At 43.4% G+C, this 18,942-nt stretch overlaps 2 protein-coding genes across 5 annotated transcripts; both read right to left on the bottom strand.

The window, feature by feature from the left end:
- Positions 1 to 1,000: 1,000 nt before the first annotated feature.
- KCNRG (potassium channel regulator) lies at positions 1,001 to 6,108 on the bottom strand. The gene is made up of 2 exons (XM_009678595.2): positions 3,322 to 6,108; positions 1,001 to 1,375 (listed from the first exon to the last, which is right to left on the bottom strand). The coding sequence occupies exons 1-2, from the start codon at positions 3,897 to 3,899 to the stop codon at positions 1,123 to 1,125; spliced, it is 831 nt and encodes a 276-aa protein (XP_009676890.2). The 5' UTR covers positions 3,900 to 6,108; the 3' UTR covers positions 1,001 to 1,122.
- TRIM13 (tripartite motif containing 13) lies at positions 1,816 to 17,036 on the bottom strand. Of its 4 annotated transcripts, none has more exons than XM_068929894.1 (3): positions 16,702 to 17,036; positions 13,108 to 13,178; positions 1,816 to 6,703 (listed from the first exon to the last, which is right to left on the bottom strand). In XM_068929894.1, the coding sequence occupies exons 2-3, from the start codon at positions 13,138 to 13,140 to the stop codon at positions 5,471 to 5,473; spliced, it is 1,266 nt and encodes a 421-aa protein (XP_068785995.1). In that variant the 5' UTR covers positions 13,141 to 13,178; positions 16,702 to 17,036; the 3' UTR covers positions 1,816 to 5,470. The 4 variants fall into 4 exon arrangements, with proteins under 4 accessions (XP_068785995.1, XP_068785994.1, XP_068785993.1 ...); XM_068929893.1 differs by lacking the exons at positions 13,108 to 13,178; positions 16,702 to 17,036 and adding exons at positions 10,022 to 10,162; positions 10,872 to 10,963; XM_068929892.1 differs by lacking the exons at positions 13,108 to 13,178; positions 16,702 to 17,036 and adding exons at positions 8,869 to 10,162; positions 10,872 to 10,950.
- Positions 17,037 to 18,942: the final 1,906 nt, after the last annotated feature.

Genomic DNA, 18,942 nt, shown 5'->3' with positions numbered 1-18,942 from the left:
GATCTGATTCGTTGGACAAGAAACTCCAAAGAAGCTGTATTCATCTGTTTGTAACTTGAGAAAGACAGTGTTTATAAAAAAAAAAAAAAAATCAAATAATAAATCCTTGAGGTTATCATTATCTTCCTTCCTTGCCCAGAAGGGAGGAAGAAAGATTCCTAATTGATAAAGCTTCATTAACTTACCTTTTCTGGTACCCCAGCTATTTTGGTATCTTTAAACAGCATTATACAGGGTTAACATTCCTAAGGCCTTCAAAGCCACTTCTGCCAAAGCTTCCTCCTAAATATGCTTTTCACTTTACAAGCATTAAAGAATTCTTTGTACTTAGTCTTCCAACCGAAGGACTGTTTATCATGTTTTCATTCTTTTTATAGTTAAGGTTCTAAAAATTAACGGCGCGTTTGCTAGCAGGCATTTTTTAATACCCTTTTATCATTGAATTCTCAGTGCTGAAGAGTAGCTTAATGCCTTTGGAGGGGAAGAGAGTATTCTGCAAGAGATCATACTATACTATTTCATGAACACTAATGGTGGCTTCACAAAACCACTTTCTCCTGTCACAAGTCACACAGCAACACAACTTGTGATGTTTCTGTTATATTCCTTTCAACTAATTGCAAGACAATCATCTGTGTATGTATTCTTTCACAAGTTGAAACAATATGCAATCATTTAGATTTACATTCCTCCTCCAATCACTTCTCCAAACCGTCAGGATGAGAGAGTTGTGTGAAGTTATTTCTTCTGGTGTTATCATATTTAAAGTCTACTTACAGAGAAGCAGAGGAAACAAAAATGATTTTCTAGGAGGAACGTCATTACTCTAACGTGGTTGGTTTTTTGAGTCTTAATATAAATTTTAGCCAGAGAAAAATATAAGCAAGCCTTCAAAACACCAGCATCTGATCCATGAACGCAATATTGAACCTGTGGGTCTTCCATTTAGAATTGAAGAGGGCGGAGCAGCAAAGGGCAGGAAAGCAGGGTTTTTTTATGAATACATAAAAAATATTTTATTTCTCTCCTTAATCGCAGTTTCAAACAAACAAACAAAAAAGTTAGTAGTGTTGACATACCCCTCTTCCCCTTCAAAAGGTTACAAGGTTAAAGGAAGAAGCTTTATTTCCCTTTCTGCATTTGACTCCTCTTTGCCTGTGCTATCCCAGAGCTCCTTGGGCTTTGGTTCACAGTGATGGTAAGGCCTGCCGGCCTCCTCATCCTTTCAAAACTGTAGCATTCAACTTTTTCTTCACTGGAGACTGTCCTGGTGCTTATGAGGCGAAATCCATCTTTTAGTAAAGTGTCAACCAGCAGGCCTAGCACATTAGTACCATTAATCAGCTTTCTATTATCAGGCTTTATGGAAACATACCTAAAATAAGAAAAAAAGTAGTTAGAATACAATTCAATTACTTCCTGAAGGTCCTGAAGGATGGCTTTTTTTTTTTTTTTTAAACACATCAAGTCCTCACATGGTGCACATCAGCACAGTTGCACTGATTTGCACCAAGATTCTGAATTTTTTTCTTCCCTTGAGGATGATTTAGGTCTTTCCCTCCTTATAAGAACAGCACTCTTCAGCTTGTCCAGTTACATGTTACAGAATAAGCACTTCTCTTTCAGCCTCACAACAAAGCTTACTTCCTTAAGAAATAGTTGTGACAATTTCCATTTAATTTCATTTAATGGTGGGAAACCAACTAGCATGTTCTGTATCATTGCAACAGGTTTTCAAGTATGTATAGTCAAATGACAGAAGGGGCAATGAACCCAGGTTCATCTCAATAGCATCACTCCTCATTACACAGGATCTCTCTCTACAAACAGTAACATTTATTGCAAAGTTACCCTGTACAGCAAATCTTATGGTAACAAGTATGAAAATCATTTTCACATTACCTCAAAGGATTATACTTGATATAAAGTAGATTTAAGAATTTATCCAGACATTTCAAGGAACAGAAGTCATGTAAAAATACTATTACAAAATACATAAGTTGACAGGGGTGAAACTGTTCCACAGTTCACAGAAAAGTACACCAAACATTCATGAAAAGCACAAAAAAAGGCATAGAGTCCATGTCACCCACAAAGTCTAATTAAATAGAAATTTAGTAGGCAACATAATCAAAGTTGACTCGTTTCATTAATCAAGCTATACTTTTCTATTGATCTGCAAAGGAGAAATTTTACTGCGTCTGAAGAGGAAAAGGTGAGAATTATGAATACTTCTTGCAGTATTTAAGTTGCCATAACCTACTAAAGCAACTGTTAGTCCATTAAAACTAAAAATAAATTATAAAATTAAGGTTTGGCACATAAATATAGGATGCTACACAAATGCAAACTAGTTTAGTGCTTCCTCTACTTATTTAACTAAAGGAAGTTAAAAGAAAGAAACTTTACTGATTTTTTTTTAAATAATCAAAGAACTGCTGTTAATTCCTATATTCAGCAGAGAGAATAACCCTGCTGGAACTATTCCAATGAAATTTCCATAAAATTCCAGATGTTCTGAGAGCCACACAAGACAAACTAGGTTAAATTTTCTTGTACACTTAGAATGCATGTCCATACAAGAGAAACCCAGTAAGAGTTTATTAAAAAAAAAAAAAAAAAAAAAAGCAAGCTGTGGCATTAAAATATAATGCTACTATCTCAAATATCACTGGTTTACAGCGATTTTAATAAAAACAGAACCTGGCTCTGATCTTAAAGAAAACCTGCTTTGTGGCATATAGTTAATTTTCTACCCTTTCTCTCTGTCCCCGCCCTTCCCCCATAAAAGGCCTTACAAACCTTCCAGTTGTCTGAATGGCTCATGTTCTCCACTCGTTTAGCAATTTTTTTTTCCCCACTTTTCTGTATGAAAGCCTACGGGTCCATGAGCTAGTGGCCACTTCACTTGTCTTTCTCCAGTAGCTCACTCCTTATTCATTTTGTTTGCTTTGCTTCATTTTACTCTGTGTTTGTCAAGTTTTCTAGAAGGTCAGTGATGCTGTGAAACTCTGAAGTGTAACAGAGAGAGCAAGGAGGAAACGAGAGATAACGACCCGAAAGAAAACAAGTATCAAGAACAGTATTTTAGAAAGTCAGAAATATTTTTGAGAATAGGCAAATCAGTATAACAAATCGGGTATTTCAGCACTGGAAAAATGTAACATTAAACAGGCAGAAAGAAGGAAACCTATTTCTTTTCTCTCAGACAATTGTTCAATAGTTTCTTTCGAATGAGTCCTACTAGCAAGCAGAAGGTACTTCATGAACTAGAACTCACGAAGCCATCTCCATAATGAGAAGTCACACTAGGGAGAATACCTGGCCACAAACTGGTCACCAGCAGAGTAGTCAGTACCACACTGAAAAACCACATCGTGATGAGAAGGTCTTTCCAAAGGAAGTGGAATGAGTGGCTTCTGAGAAGAAAAAGGGCTATTCCAGCTCTGTCCTGACTGCTGCCCTGTAAACACAGTAATCTGTTCAGCAAGAGCCTCCACAGTGCTACTGCAGGAACCAAAGATCCGGAAAAAGGCTTGCCCTTCCTGGAGAAAAAAACGCACTTCCAAGATCTCCAGCTTCGGCTTCAGCAAGTGTTCCTGGCTCAGGAGGTCAGCCAGAGAGTAGAGCTCATAGAATTCTGCTTCTCTCTGTAGCCTCTGATAGTCTGAAAAATCAGTGGGTAAAGAGACCTGAAGAGTCCTCAAGAAGTCCATGATGTAACTAAACAAATTTCCATCTCTGTCCACAAAAAACTCCCCATTCACCTGTTTAAATTCACGGTCTTCATCGTTCAACATCCGTGCTAACCTGGACTCAGGGAACTGCTGCAAGGTAGAAGCCCGGGTTACAAATCTCATCCCTCCCACACTGAGAACAACCACCTCTCGATTACTCATTGTTATCTCAACCGGTCAAGAATTGTAACATCTTGCCCTGTGCGTTTGTGACTTTATCCTTCCTAAACTGCAAGCCATCTGCAGCTGCAAAAGTTGTTCAGTGCTTTTAGCAAGTGTTTGAGGTGAGGTGTAGAGCAGCAATAAGATTCCCAGGCAACAAAGATGTAAATACCACGTACAATAGTTTTGTTTGCAGGGTTTGGTTGCTTGGAAACTTTGATTCTTGGAATTTAATGCTTTATTTTTGAAATGAACAGCTTCCAGTTCTACTGGAAGACAGTTAATTGATCATCATACCTTTTTAAACCTTCATAGAGACCAAGGAATATCCCCAAAGTATGGCACCCATTTCATTTGCTTCCTGGAGATATAAGAAGATGTTTTCATTCTATAGATTGCTGCTCATAGGACCACTGCAAAAAGAGGTTGAATGAAATTTGAGTAATATATTCCAGTATTATATACTCTTCAAATAACTGAAGCTTACATTTCATTTTAAATCATTCTGTTATCCTATGGCCAAGTCAATAAACTCAGAAAATTCAGATCGTTCCTGAAATAAGGTACCTTAAATCAAACAGAACACCAAAAGAGACTACATATGTTCCAAGGCTAAAGCACTTCCAAACACCAACAGCATTCATATTCCTGTGACGTTATGCCCTCTGTTCCAAGAAAACACCCAACCTTTTTTTCCCAGCTCTTGGAATTACGACCTGGAGATACAGAGAGGGAAAGGAGAGACACTGCCCTATCGGCCACCTTGGCAGGGCTAGAACACAAGTTGGATCTAACAGCACAGCTCAGACACCCTAATATTTTCATGCTGGAAAAGTAAACCGCAAAATATGTACTATCTTGCTGCTTGTTCTTATCAACCTTTACTAATTTCTCTTTACCCCTACAATTTATTCAAAATGCTTGCCCTGAAAATGTTTTTGGATAGCATGTGTAAACAATAACCAATATCTACAGTACTGTGAATACACAACAAGATACTTAAAACATTTGGTTAGACCTAAAAAAATCCGTTTCAGTGAAAAGTAACATCCTCAGTAAGAAAGAGTTTCCAAAATATGAATTAATGCACTCAGTACTTTGCAATGGATGGATAGTCTTAACAAGTCTCTCTGTATACCACTCTTCTCAATCATAAGTGTTCTTCCTCTTTCCAAACTACCTCCCAGTTAGAAAAAAAAAATTAACTACGTTTTTTAGGACGCAACACTTTTTATCGAAAGGTGTACAATATCTTATTCTACAATTACATTAACATTAAACTAAGTACACAGTTTTGCCCTGTATTTTGGTAAGTAAAATGATTTACAATGAATAATGTTCCCGTAATCACCACTGAAATAAAAATTCAGAAATAATATTTTTTTCAAAGCTCAATTTCACCTCCCAATTTATCGGTGTTCAAACTATGTGAACAGTAGAAGTATTGTGGAGTACTCTGAATCTCTCTAAAATGATTTCAGTGGAAGTCTTTTAAAAAATAATAATAATTTTACAGAGTTTTATGTTTTCTTCACCAGATCTGTGTTATTTCTTACATTTCAGTAGGGACTTCACAACAATTTATATTTGCACACAAACTGTGCAACATTATCCAGTACCACTAACGTATAGTTTTTACACTTTTCTCTTAAAAGTGAAGCTCCATCTGTCATCTGTTCCCAGTAAAAGATTGCATGATCTGCTATCTCCACTGTATCTGCCAAATAGGACAAGCTAATTGTAAAGAATTGAGATTTCCAGCACTGGAGATTGTCAACCACAGACTCCACAAAGGACATTCTGGTGACAGCAAGGATAAGCAAGCAAATAAGAGAGGTCACTACAAATCTGGAAGAAAAGACTGAGGGAATCTTGAGTTTAAGAGTGTTGTTTTCCTGAGGCAAGGAAAGCTTGTCCACATCAACTAGTTTTATTCCATTCCACTGGCTGGTATCAAAGTTCTTCATCGTAGGGCTGATGTCTACATTGGAACAAGGTAAAGGGGTTTCTTTGAGCACCTTGATTTTTTCCCTGAATTCCTGCATCTGTTGCAGAAATATAATGGGTTCAGACACATCTTTGAAGGCCTCTGCAATGTTAAAAGCCATTCGTTGCTCTTGCAGGATTGTGTTCAGTTTATTGATTTCCGGGTCATAGGCTTGCATCACTGCAAGTTTCATAGTCTCAAAGTCAGAGAGAATCTCATTCCGTTTCTGCTCCAGTGTGTGCTGCAGCTTCTCAAAGAACTCTTTCACCTTGTCAGAATCTTTGGTGAGCATCTGCAGAGCTTTCCTCTTACTAGTTTCTAAGGTATCCAACCGGGAGAGCGCATCTCCGCAACGCCATGTTTCAAAGCCCTGGAACAGGGTTTCAAACGCACGCTTCTCCTGGGAGTAGGCTTCCTCAATAGAACAAAACACATGCTTCGTATGGTCACCACGGGTGGCGCAGACCCCACAGATCAGCTGCATGTCTGTCCGGCAAAAAATGTTAAGGGGTTGCCCACTGTGCACTTTGCACACAGGCATTTTAGGAGTTACTTTGATTTTGTTATACTTCTCCACAATTCCTTTCAGAGAATAATTGACTTGTAGGCTGTTGACTCCAGTAACAGGAGTTTCCTTCCTGCATGTGGGGCACTTGAAAGGGGACGGTCTCCAAAGCACATTCCGCACATTTCCCTCGAGTATTCCTTCCAAACACTTCCTGCAGAAATTGTGTGAACAGGGCAGGACACGAGGATCATCAAACAGGCTACAGCAAATGGGACAGGTGAGATCTTCCTCCAGGAGCTCCATCATATCCTAGGAAGGAGAATAAAGATAATAACTGAACTTTAAAAATGCATTTCTCCTCCAGGAAAGCTATGCAAAAATTCATCGCCATCTGAGAAAAGGATCTATCTTTTTTCCTCAAACAACCTTAAGACAAAGCCTCAGCTGAGCTCATACAACCAGTCCCACCCCAGAACTGGAAACTTCACGAATGGATTAAATTAGTTGTGGTATCTGGCCACCAGATGGCAGGCACAAGAACGACTCAGTGTCCAGGCAGAACCATTTTCTGACTCTCAATAGAAATGCTGGAAAAGAAGGCTAGCCAAATCCAGCAAGGACTTTCTGTATCAAACAAAAATAACTCGTGTACTAATGATTCAAAACTTGAATCTTTCTTCACTGATGCAAGACTCAGAAACTGGATTTTCACCAAGGATACCAAGCTGATATGCCCTGCTCAGATTTGATCACTCTCTACTTGTTCAACTCCTGCAGAGCTTAATGTTTTAAACATCAAGCACCACTGCTTTAAGAAAGCAATATTAAAAGGTGGCTGAAAAAGCAAAGTGTCAGAATTTCTTCAGCTACAAAACATGTGATGTAGCTTTTTTCCATCTGCAAAGACAAAGATGAGTCACCATTTACTTAAAAACTTATTTTTTTCTCTTGCTCCCACAGTATTTGTAAATAAACAAGAAAATGAATTATTACTGAGCAATTCAGCACAAAGTTAAAACACTTCAAAGAATAAGCTGCACTTAATCCTAAAAATTCATAGTGGAAAAAAATTGTTAACCATTTTTACTCCTATGCAATCTTTATTTCCAATTCCATCTGCACATTATCAGTGCTTCAGCAACTCCTATTCCTGGACAGGACCTACAGGAAGAGGATTTATCATATATCTTTGTATTGGAGTAGCCCTCTGAAGCCTCAGTGAACGGACCCAGACCACTGCACTCCCACTGGCTTTAACCAAAGTCGAGCTGTCAGATGCAGACACCTTATAACTACAGCATGCCCTAAGAAAACAAACAGCTAACAGAGACCACAATTGGTGACAGTGAGTATTAGTCAAACCTCTCAAACAGTTCTGACAGTTTTGATACGTTAAAAGGTGCTTCCTTTGTATTCAATCCTTTCATATTACATACATATAACAGTAAAATGCCTTTTATAAATTAAAAGATGTATCACAAAAAAATTGCATCCAAGCAGCCCTGTAACAACAAAGCATAGGAGTGAGCTCTTCTAAAGAGTTTTGATATTATTACTAAGGTTCCAGCCCCCTCAAGGAGATGTAAACTGGCAAACAAAGGGAGCCAAGAGAAGAGCTGCAAGGGAACTGCAGCATAGGCTGCACAGGACAAGAGCAGCAATAAAATCAATACCACTGATCCAAGGAAAGTAAAGATAACCATAGGAAAGAAAGAGAACATCAATTCTGAGTTTCTGTCACAAGAGAACAGATACAGCTGCAGCAAGACTTCACAGTAAAAGCTATTCTTGAGAGGTGTAAGCAAATCTCCCACACTTTGCCAGTGACAAGAAGTAGGAGAACATATGTTTGTTTGGATAAGCAGAGTTTGAAAAAGTTGCCAACTTTTCTACTCAGCCTCAGGACTAAGGTCATCAGGCAGAAGAAAGCCACCATTAAAGCTCGGGACAAAGCCCCAAAGAATGGTCCATTACTCCACTTGCAGCCTAAGGATTCCTACAAGACCACAGATACTATTCAGAAACCTCATTTTCTAATGGCAACATCCTCACTAGTAAGTCATTTTGAAGCAACTCTCACTGCTGAAACACGCAAGGTTTCTCTCTTCCATCCTTTCCCTAATACGAAAAGAATGGAATGAAGGGAAGGGGATGATTTTGCCCCTATAGTCTTGAGTCTTCCTCTTTACGAACAGATCTCTCTCTCTCTAAGTTTACCCATGACTTTTAGCCATGGGTAGCAGCACAAAGACGACACAACTCACAGTTGTGCTAATACGCGAGAAAGAGGAAGAACTGCAAAACTAAAACGGCAGTTCTCCATCTTTCAGTATTTGGAAATTTACAGTACACAAATTATTTGCTCTGGTGCACCTCCTTTACCACGGAGGATTTTACTTTTTAATTAGGGAGCAGGAATACAGGCTTTGCATATCTGAGAATGAGTACTGCAAACCACTACAGCAAATACTTACTACAGGTTTTACTGAAAATGCAGGACAAACAGTGAAAACTTCCATGCTGTTAAAAGCACGAAAACATGCATGAAAAAGTTTCATGATCCAAATAAAACTTTCCTGGTGCATTCCAATCCTATTTATCCAATTAAATAATTATGCTTTATAAATGGAATTGAATGTCAAGAACATTATATGACCTCATTAAAAACTTAGAATGTAAAAAAATAAATGGGGAAGCCTATGAGCATATTTTCTTTTCCTCTTGCAACAATGCCAGTAACACCAAACCAAGAATACTAAAAACTTGTATGGCTGGTTGGGACAGCCGGATCAGCTTGGCAACTCAATTTTATTTTTCAGCTTCCCTCTTCCTTACAACATTAATTTCAAAGAATACAGTTCCTGTGGATTAGAACATCCGTTTTATTAGAAACTTGACAATTGTGTGAGTGACTACAGCACAAAATCCAGCAACATCTCAGCTTCTCTACTGAGCTGCACAGCTTCTGACACGGGTGTGGATGGCTCTAGGACCTCTCACCCAGCCAAAAAGGCACAGTGGCTGTCTTCCTTCACCTGAGCCACATGACTTCTGTGACTACAAACATTTAGAAGATGAGATAAACAAGTCAACCCATAAATGCAAAAACAAGCTCCGTAGCTCAATTCCATACTCCAAACGCTGTACGAGGGAAAAATTCATCTAGGATGTTTCTCAAGACAGAAGTTGGGCTTATCAGCTAGCAGCAGGCAGAAGGCAAATCAAGACTTCACCAAGCTGATCGCCGCATACAAATTCCTTCAAACAAAACAAAAGGACAGCTCGCACTGAATAACAAATTTCCTGCAATGACAAGTAAGTATTCTACATAAAACTTGACAGAGCCAGGCTGCATTTCCACAAGCAGTTGAGCTGGTCAGGAGAGGTCTTCTCCCCCTTCCTTTGCAAGGGCCCTGGTCCTTGTCAGGACCTCCTACGAGCTACTTCACTAGACTTTCAGATTAGTGAGTTCAATCAGCTCAAAAAGGGTCCCACAAGATAAGGGCAAGAGGAAGATGGGAACTCCTCCTTTTGGCAGCAACAACGTTTTGATTCTGCAGACCCCGTACACAGGAATTGCCATCTAACTGGGCTTCACCGGAGACGTTTTAACATGGAGCAATTGACCTCCAGGTGTATGTGGCATTCACACAGCCAAAGAGAGCTGAAGAGAGTGGCCATGCTTTAAATCGATTATTTCATGGCCAAACTTTTTCCAAAAGTGCCACGCAGATGCAACACGTCCAGCTTTTAGAGAGCTAGAAAGGCCTGAAAAAACAAGCAATTACAGTTAAGTGCATTTACAGCTCTAAGAACATTGTTTCATTAACAGAGTTTGACAGCCCACCAAACACATGATGTCAGGGCAGCACCACCGCATACTTCTGCCTTAACTCATCAGCAGCCTCTTTATCCGTCTCTATAGGCAGGAATTCCCAAACTGGTTCTGCTTACAATCCCCCACTTCTGTCAGGCTCCCGACCCCAAACGCTGGGGTAAACAAGGCCGTTTCTGTCGGGCCCGTGACCCTGCTCCCCAACGGCCGCGGCCTCCCCTGGGGTCATAACCCCCAGTGGGGGAACCCTTGTTCGAGGGGATAACAGCGCTCAGAGTCACTCTGAGCCGCTCAAAGACTACACTGACAATGAGGTTGGTGGGGCGGGGGGGAGAGGGCAGTGGGGAAAAAAAAAAAAAAAGAAAAAAACTAATAATAATCGTCCCTTCCCCTACACGTCCCCTGCCTTCTTCGCTCGGAGAGAAACGCGCTATTCAGCCGCTTCACAAAGCGGCGGATGTAACCGCTGCCTCCAGCCAAGCCACGGCGCGCACGCAGACAAAAGGGCCACAGAGCGCCCTTCACCCAGCGGGAGCCTTCCGCGCCTGCCTGCCTCCTCCTCCTCCTCCTGCTCCGCCGCCGGGCGCACGGGCTGGGGTCACGCCGGCCCGGGGCCTGGCCGCCGCGGCGGCCGTTACTCACCATCGCTGGGGCCGCGGCCGGCGCTGCTGGGGCTGGCGGGGCCCGGCCGCCTCCCGGCTCTGCGGCGGGCGGCGCGCGCGAAATGGCAGGGGCGGCGCGAGAAAATGGTGCCGCGCCCCGCGCCGGCCGCCGGCGCCCGCCAACGCCCCGCGCCCAACCGCCAGCCAGCGAGCGCGGAGTGGGGCGGGCGGGCGCGCGCGCGGGGCGGGGGGGGGGGGGGGGGGCGGCAACGGCCAACCGCCGCTGCCCACCCCTCACCTCGCCTCGCCTCGCCTCGCCTCAGGGTCTCTGTCGTCCCCTCCTTCCCGCCGCGTTGGGCGCCGACCGCCGCTTAACGTGCAGGGGGCTGGCCAGCCGCGCGGCCTGGCTCGGGAGACCTGCTCGGGGGCGAGTCGGCCCGAAGCGTCCTCCTTTTCCTGGGGGCACTGATTAAAAAATAGGGGGGGAGGAGAGGGAACAAAAAAAACCTTGCCCTGAAATTCTCTGGCGTGCGCCGTTTAAGACGATGGAGACCCCTTCCTGTTTGCTTTAACATACCGTCTGTATTATTTTCTGCTGGTGAATCTTGTTAAGAGAGGGCTCGGCTAAGGACGGGTAAAGGTGGCCTGTTAAACGGCTCCGATGTCCCGGCGATGAAACGCCGGGGTGGCGGCAGGAGGGGGTCCCGCACCTGTCGGGGAGGATCTGCGAAACTGGAGCCGGGATGCGGGGAGACTGTAGAGGAGCTGTGCGAATTTTATCCCTTTGCAGCCCTTCTGCGAGTTTGCAGTCAACATAACAGCTCTCGCATCCAAGCCAAAATGAACTTATTTACGAGTCGGAATTGGTGAAACGCTGCATCAAAAGCTGCTCCAAAACCGATGTACTTCTGCTTCCTGCATTCTTTTCATTCCCTTACTCTTCACTCACACTTCATTCATCCGCTGCAGTCACAGCGTTCATCGGGCACATGGGATTACGCCTGTCGAGGACTACTCACACAAGTCCAGTTTGCAGGCTAGGCTGCGCCTCTGTCAGATGAGATCGTCTGGCAGCTTTCTTCCAGTTGTTTAGGAATTCGGATTTTTTTCAGTCATTCCACAACACCCTGAGGCTGCTGTTCCCTGTATACTGCTGCCAAAAGAGGCAGATCCTTCCACCTTCCCCCTACCTCTTCCTCGCCTTCCCCTCCTTCCCTCCCACCGCTGTCACCTGAGCTGTCCTCTCAGGCGGATTCGAGAGGAACAGTTTCACCAGTAACAAGTATGCTTCAAACCCCTGTTCAGAGTGCTCACGCGCTTGTGCATTTGATCCCTTATTTTTTGCAGGATGGTTGCAGAAGTTTGAATTGCTACGCAACAGCAACCAAGATCACTCTCCTTTTCCCGGTGCCCTTTAGCGGCACGTTTGTTTCTTGTTGATTGTTCGGTGTCTTTGCAGTTTTTAGAACAAATAATTGCAGGTAGTTTCTGAAAGTGGAAGTTTAACCCATTCCTCTGCTACCACAATTGTGTTGAAGTGATATCCCCATGCTTGCACGTTTACAGTTTCCAAGTGTCCCTGGTGTACGCTTTCCCAACAGCCATTTTTATATGACAATTTTCCTAGTTTTACTAATCTTTTCCCTGTAATTTTGTGGTTAAAGATTTTAACAACAACCTGGCATTTTACATGGTCTAAGTTGATGTATTTCTTGTGTCACTTTTTTTCCTGATATATTTTTAGAGTGCATTTTATCCTCCAGTAATCCTTTTGGCTGACATTAGCGTATTTCCCTTATCCTGCTCTGGACCGCCACCTTATAAAGAAAGAGGGAGCTGTGTGGGCGTAGGAGTGGAGAACTGGCTGCCTGGGATATCTTCTCTACACTGGGACCCTCTGCAAATTTTCTTGTCCTGTCCTTGCCTGGGCTTTCTTCTGTCAAAACTGAAAGCTGAAATCTCAGAACAAACACAGCAGCTACCATATCATCCCCTGTGCAACCACAGGATTTCTGTGTTTGATGCATAGAGAGACAGTGCTCTGCTAGTTGACTGTGCCATAGCTACCCTGAGCATGATCAAATATAACTCGGGCAATTTACTTCCCCTGTCTGAGTGATTATTTCTAAAACACATTTAAAATATGTAATAGAGCCTAGAAGCTGTACAAAACCAACTTTTTTGCACAAGCATAGTCTGTCTTTCTGCATATAAACTTTTTGTTGTTTATACAGTTTTTTCAATAGCAGTTTGCTTATGAGCTTGTACTAACCCACCTGAAAGTGCGGAGTGTCTTCCTGAAGCATCATCAGAGACCATACGTTGACGTTTCGGAGAAAGGTTCTGGCTGATGAAAAAGAGAGCATCAGAAGATCTGTGGCAATATTTCCCTATCTAATAAAGAAACCAAAACAAGGGAAATACAGGCTCAACAGAGAGTCCCAGGTGGAAATGAAGCGTTAGGTTAAATGTCACCCTTGGGAGGGTCCAAAATACATAGAGTTGGGAAGAATTATAAAAAAGTGACAACTACAATTTTATAAGGCAAACACATCTGTATTTGTGTTAAGATACAGCGATAAGGCCTATTGTCGTGGTTAAACTACTGAGAGAGCCTAGATTGTGGTTCTTCTATTAAGTGTTAGGACAAGGGACTTCCAACGCTGAAGCTATATCTTGCGGTTCAGTCAACCTCATGGCTCCCTGGGGCTACTCTCCGCCCTTGTACCAGCTCTGCCACTCGTCGGATGCTTTACTGCACTGGTTCAACTCGCTACGCCAGCAGAACGCTATTCCCTTTTCCTTGCCTGGGTTAGTTTTCTGCTGGTTTAATGAGCTAAACCAGGTCAGTACAAGAAGGGACAGTCTCCAGAGCTAACATGGAAAAGAGGAACAAGATTTTCCCCTTTCTATGGAAAGAAGTCATTAGACTGACTCAAGCCATGACAGGTAATTTTACCCAGAGAGGTAGATTCACTGTAGGCTTAAGCCAACCTGAGACTATGTGTGGGCTACCACCAAAAGAGTAGTATCATCCTTTTCCCCTCCCTTAGTCATGCTTTCCTGATGCCTCCTCTCTGTTGGCTCTGACAGTCACCCAGTCACATGTTATGTTACATCCACTTGCCAACGGAGCTGAAAGCTAATCCAGTTTAAAAAAAAAAGTTTTCAGCAGGATCAGTTTCCTGCTCCAGCTGATCCTGCTGCCACACAAATGCTGACGCCAGCGTAAGGCAGCCGGAGAAAGTGCCTTTTTGGTGGCAGCCTGCACACACGGCCACGTAAAATAGAACTGCCCCCACCGGCCGTTAATTTGGCAAATGCTTCCAGCCAGCCATTGCCGATGCTGCTGCCAGAAGTAACCTGGTCTTGCCCTCTGGCCTCACCAGCTGCTCGTTCCAGGCCCAGCCACCCTCTGTCTTGTGCTGGAAGGTATCTACCACAAAACTGCTGGATAAAAGGAGCTGGAGTTAGAAGTTTTTTTTTTCCCCCCCGGGTTCGTGTTTGCCATCATTAAGGCTTCTCTGAAGCCACGCTACCAAAGACTCGGCAGATTGGAGCTGTCTCCTAGGATTAACACCAAAGAAAAGAGAATCGTTGAGGGCTCTGTTATCTGCCCTGGAATTTTCCAGTTTTAGGCCCTGGCTCCACGTCCGCTTTTACTTCTCACTGATGGAGGTTCAGGCTTCACCTCCCGTTGCAGAGGTGTCAGGGCACACAGGCAGTAAACTCCAGCCTTCGGGATAACGACTTCTTAAAAAACACTGCTTTATGCAGCTGTGTTTGTGTGAACATACCCCCAAAAGCAGAGCGACAGTCTGAGATATACTATGTACTGTAGGGACCTAAACATGGAAATAAATCTGCAACAGATTTGATGCGATAGCAGCTCTGTAACAAGACACTGCAAGATAACACGAATAAGGGAACTATTCGAAAACAGCTCCATGTATCAAACACCTTAAACATGTATAAATGTTTCACAACTACATTGTATTTGACTATACTTCTTTTCAATAGATACATCTGGACCATATTAAACACTCCAAAAGAGAGATCAGAGAAAGCGGTTTCTTGTTACTGTTCCATAAAAGCTACTTTTAATATGCATTGTAGAAATACCAGGCATTAAAAAGCCATGAAGGATCATCAGCAATTGAAATGATCAGCTGCAGTTTTGAGGTCTGAGTTTCAGAGCCTGCCTTGATATCTGCAGGGTCTCTGACAACTATTTCAGCAGTATTGAATAGCTTTGTAGTTTTACGCGCAGAACTTTGACCCACACGGTTAACTAATATTCAGGGCTTTGCCAGATTTTTCTGCGAGGAGGAAAAAATTGATGATGAATTCAGTTATCTCCTTAGTGTAATCCTATTTATTTACAAAGAATGTACAGCCACGTCCCATTTCCTTGCACGCAGAGGAAGCAAATGGGAGGGAGCGCGGCGCGGCAGTCCAAGTTTGCTGCTCTCGCCAGAACGCTTGCCCAGAAGAAGCTGTCCCTTGGCTTTTTCTCAGGGCCATGCACCACTGCTTCTCCCACTGTCTGCTGGCTCTTGCTTGGTGTTTCCGGTCCCTGACATGCACACAGGCAAACACAGCTGCAACCAATCTGCGCTCTCGCTGCTGCGTCTGCAAACGGTCCCCGGAGAAAACTCTCTGACTTTCCCCAAATTAGTGCTTGCTCATATGAGTTAGCTCGACTTAGTGCTTGGCCATGTAGCCCTGTGCCTTGGGCAGTGGTTCTAGTTTTTAGCTATCTTACACCATAAAAGAACTTAATTACTGAATGAAGTGTGGCCAGCGTGCCTGTCAGTTTTAACGAGGTTTGTGATTGCCTGTAGATCAAAGCTCTGCTCCGGTGGGTTTTGCTTATATTGCATAAAGAGGAAAGGCAAAGTGACCTCCAAAGTAAACAGAACAACTAGGAACAAAATTAATTTTCATATACAATTTCATCTATGACTTGGCGAATGCAGATTAACTATATAAAGCAGAAGACATCGTACAGAATGCTAATCCTCACAAGAACACCATATAATGAGGATTTCAAAAGTACAAGCACAACCTGTTTTTCATCTGAGACCTTGTCTATATCATCTTCCAAACCACAGGCCTGACCCTGTGAGTGGAAGGACTGCTTTCAATAAACAAACCTTGATTTTCCGGGCCTGCACTGGAAAATCATTTACCTCTCTGCAAGTTGCATGAAGATGTTACTGAAGCCACACCAGCATATTTTATATCTATTTTTTCATTGGCTGTTCCCAGGTGTAAACGCCGTCACAAAGCCCATGGCAATGGAGAAGCGAGGGTTAACGAGAGACAGTTAGGTTTTGTGGATGGAGCTCTGAGCTAGAGGGCAAAACAAGTCAATGACCATGGTTTCAGCTCAGCAGGACCCTCAGATATGCCTGCATTTGTGAAATGGATGGGACCGGTGTTTTTTCCTGCTCTTCTAACATGGTTCCCAGACAAAATGTCTCTGCTGCTACTGTTCAAGGAAATAAAGTTGAAACCCTGTGAGCAACAAACATGTTTAGACACGGCTGTGCATAATTTTGCTTCCAGTGTGGGAGGGCCCTAAATACTTGGCCTCCCCAATGAAAAGAAATGCACACTCCTCAAGAAAGGCAGAAGCTGCTTTAACCCTTCGCTACCAAGCACAGTTACACTTCTAAATCCTGGAGGCCAGCTCTTCATTTCCTTGGGGCAGTTCTTTGCGCATTGTAAAAACTTTGAGCAACCTCAATGTCCAAATATGTCCTCTAAACAGGCTGACAAAAGCATCTGTGAGTATGTTGCTCTCTTGCTGGCGTTTCAGACCTCGGCCTCTAAGAAAGGCATATGAATAAGCCGTATTTCCTTACCGGCTGCTTTCACCTTCCTGCCGCTTGCCCAGCATCATACCTAGCGGATTCTGCCAGGTGCCGGCGCCATCACTCGGGGCCCGCGGTCATCTCTTCGGCTTTACCTGCGCGCCTCATTGTGACACCAGGACGTGACGGGCGGTCATAACGCTCGGCGGCCAGGCCCGCGGCTGCGCCAGGCTCCGCGCCGCCTCTGCCAGGCACCCTGGCCCGGGGCAGTGCCCTGGGGCTTTCTCCCCCCACCACGCACATACGCGCGGGAACGCCTGTTCCCCCAAGCAGCCCCGACAGCCTGTCCAGGCCGCAGCACGCGCTTTACCCCACAGCCGCCTGTAAAACCAGACGCTCCAGTTAAGAGACTAGTGGAGCAGGAAGCCGGTGGCAAGGCACCGCCGCCAGAGATTGCTCCAAAGAGCGCCGTCCCCCTTTGCGCAACAGATTTGGCGACGCTGAGCGTGTGTGGCAAGGCACGTTCGTTTTCCCCGTGGTCGTTTGAGGGAGGAAAGGACTTAACTGGGCCACAGAGAAAGAATGGGACGGGAGGTCATTTGGAGGTTGAGTCTTTTTTGTTAAGATTTTTTTTTTTTTGAATATATTAGCATTTGTCATTTAACATTTACTGTAACAAACCCGCAGTGTGTGACAGACAATAAAAATCCCACTGCGACTCAAATGGGACCAATTATGTGAACAACAAGTTACCAGTCAGAACGATGATGCCCTACATACGAAATAAATAAACATCCGTTTCCAGCTAATATTTGCTTCTTAGAAGTTCAAGAATAATCCCATTTGGCATATTTTAAGGAAGTGAGCTCTTGACCCCAAATGTTTATGGGCTGTAACAGTAAGTCCAATAAAAGAAAGGAAGCATATTTTAAAGCTGCTCTTAAAATCAGATTGGTTTTAGGCACAATTTTCAGAAAGACAGCGTTTCACCTCATGTTTCAAGTAAAAGGGTAAGTGTGACGGATACAGCCCATCCAGGCCAATAAGGTATTTCTTGCTATGAAAATTTCTTTTAACAAGGGTTTTTGAATATCCGCTTAAAAAACCCCTAAGATACGTAACGTTGTACCACATGGGTTACATTAGTTGCATCATATTATATAGAGCAATAAAATGTTAAGGGAGCTTTCTGGGTGAAATGCCACAAAATGAGACACCAGCTAAAAATCATGAGAAACAACAAATTAATCTCAAATTGGTTTGGAGATAAATACGGCTTTAAATATATATATTTAAACGATGTGCTGCTGTCTGCCAAACATTGTAGATCAGCAGTTCTCAGCACGATATTTACTGTAGATAAATAAGAACCTGAAGTAGGTACACGTGGGCCGCTATAGCCATGTTATCGCTCTTTACGATATATTCGTTGGAGTAGCGTATCAGAGACCTGTTTCTGGATACTGTGTGTCCTAGAGCTCTAGGGCTTTTGCTAAATCACTTGGGGAACACTTGGGTAACCCAAAGGCCACAAATCAAGCTAAACCTATTTAAATTAAGGGACATTCTGCCACTGGGAAAGGGACACACAGCTGGTTCCAAAATGGGACCGTGTACTTTGCAATAAAACAAGAAGCGCAGTAATAGCGTACTGGCTTTTCGTTGAGGACACGTGGCAGTCTTCACTGCTCAGTTCAGCTAGTCCTGACTAAACCAGGAAAAAGACTCCACGGAAGCTTTTTTGAATACAATTGTACTAACAAGAAAGCTGTCCAGAAGCAAACAAGACTTAAAAAGTTGAGAGGTAAGACTGACTAGCCAAGACAGGTTTGGAAGATGCGTTCATACACAGCTACAATTAAAAGCTATATCCATTGAAAGAGGCACCTGTTTTATCTGATTTAGAATGATAGTCGCCCTTTCACTTTGGAAAAAGAAAACCTGTTTGCGCAGGTAAAACGAACCGAGAGAGGTGACAAGTTCTATGAACTTTTGCAGTCTTTTTGTAGCGCTCTGGAATAAGGATACCACACATAGTGAAAGAGAATATTTCCTGCGCTAGAGCGATGCAAGTGAAGGTGCACGCTCCTAAGTTGCCTTCTTACAGCCCGTAAAGGTGTTGAAAGACAGCCAGAACAGGCTGGGGAAAGGCTGTAGGGGCTTTGCCGCTTTTTAGGGCAGCCCGTGAGAAGCGCAGAGGTGCCAAACAGGAGCTACATGTCGTCTCCTCAACGCTTGCGTCATCATCTGAGCGTCCGCCCTGTCCTTTGGCCGCCGTCGGGACACGCATAC

Source organism: Struthio camelus, chromosome 1 (assembly GCF_040807025.1).
Source record: "Struthio camelus isolate bStrCam1 chromosome 1, bStrCam1.hap1, whole genome shotgun sequence".
Taxonomy (NCBI): Eukaryota; Metazoa; Chordata; class Aves; order Struthioniformes; family Struthionidae; genus Struthio; species Struthio camelus.
Note: the sequence above shows the minus strand (reverse complement) of the source record. Positions and strands in the feature narration are given on the sequence as shown.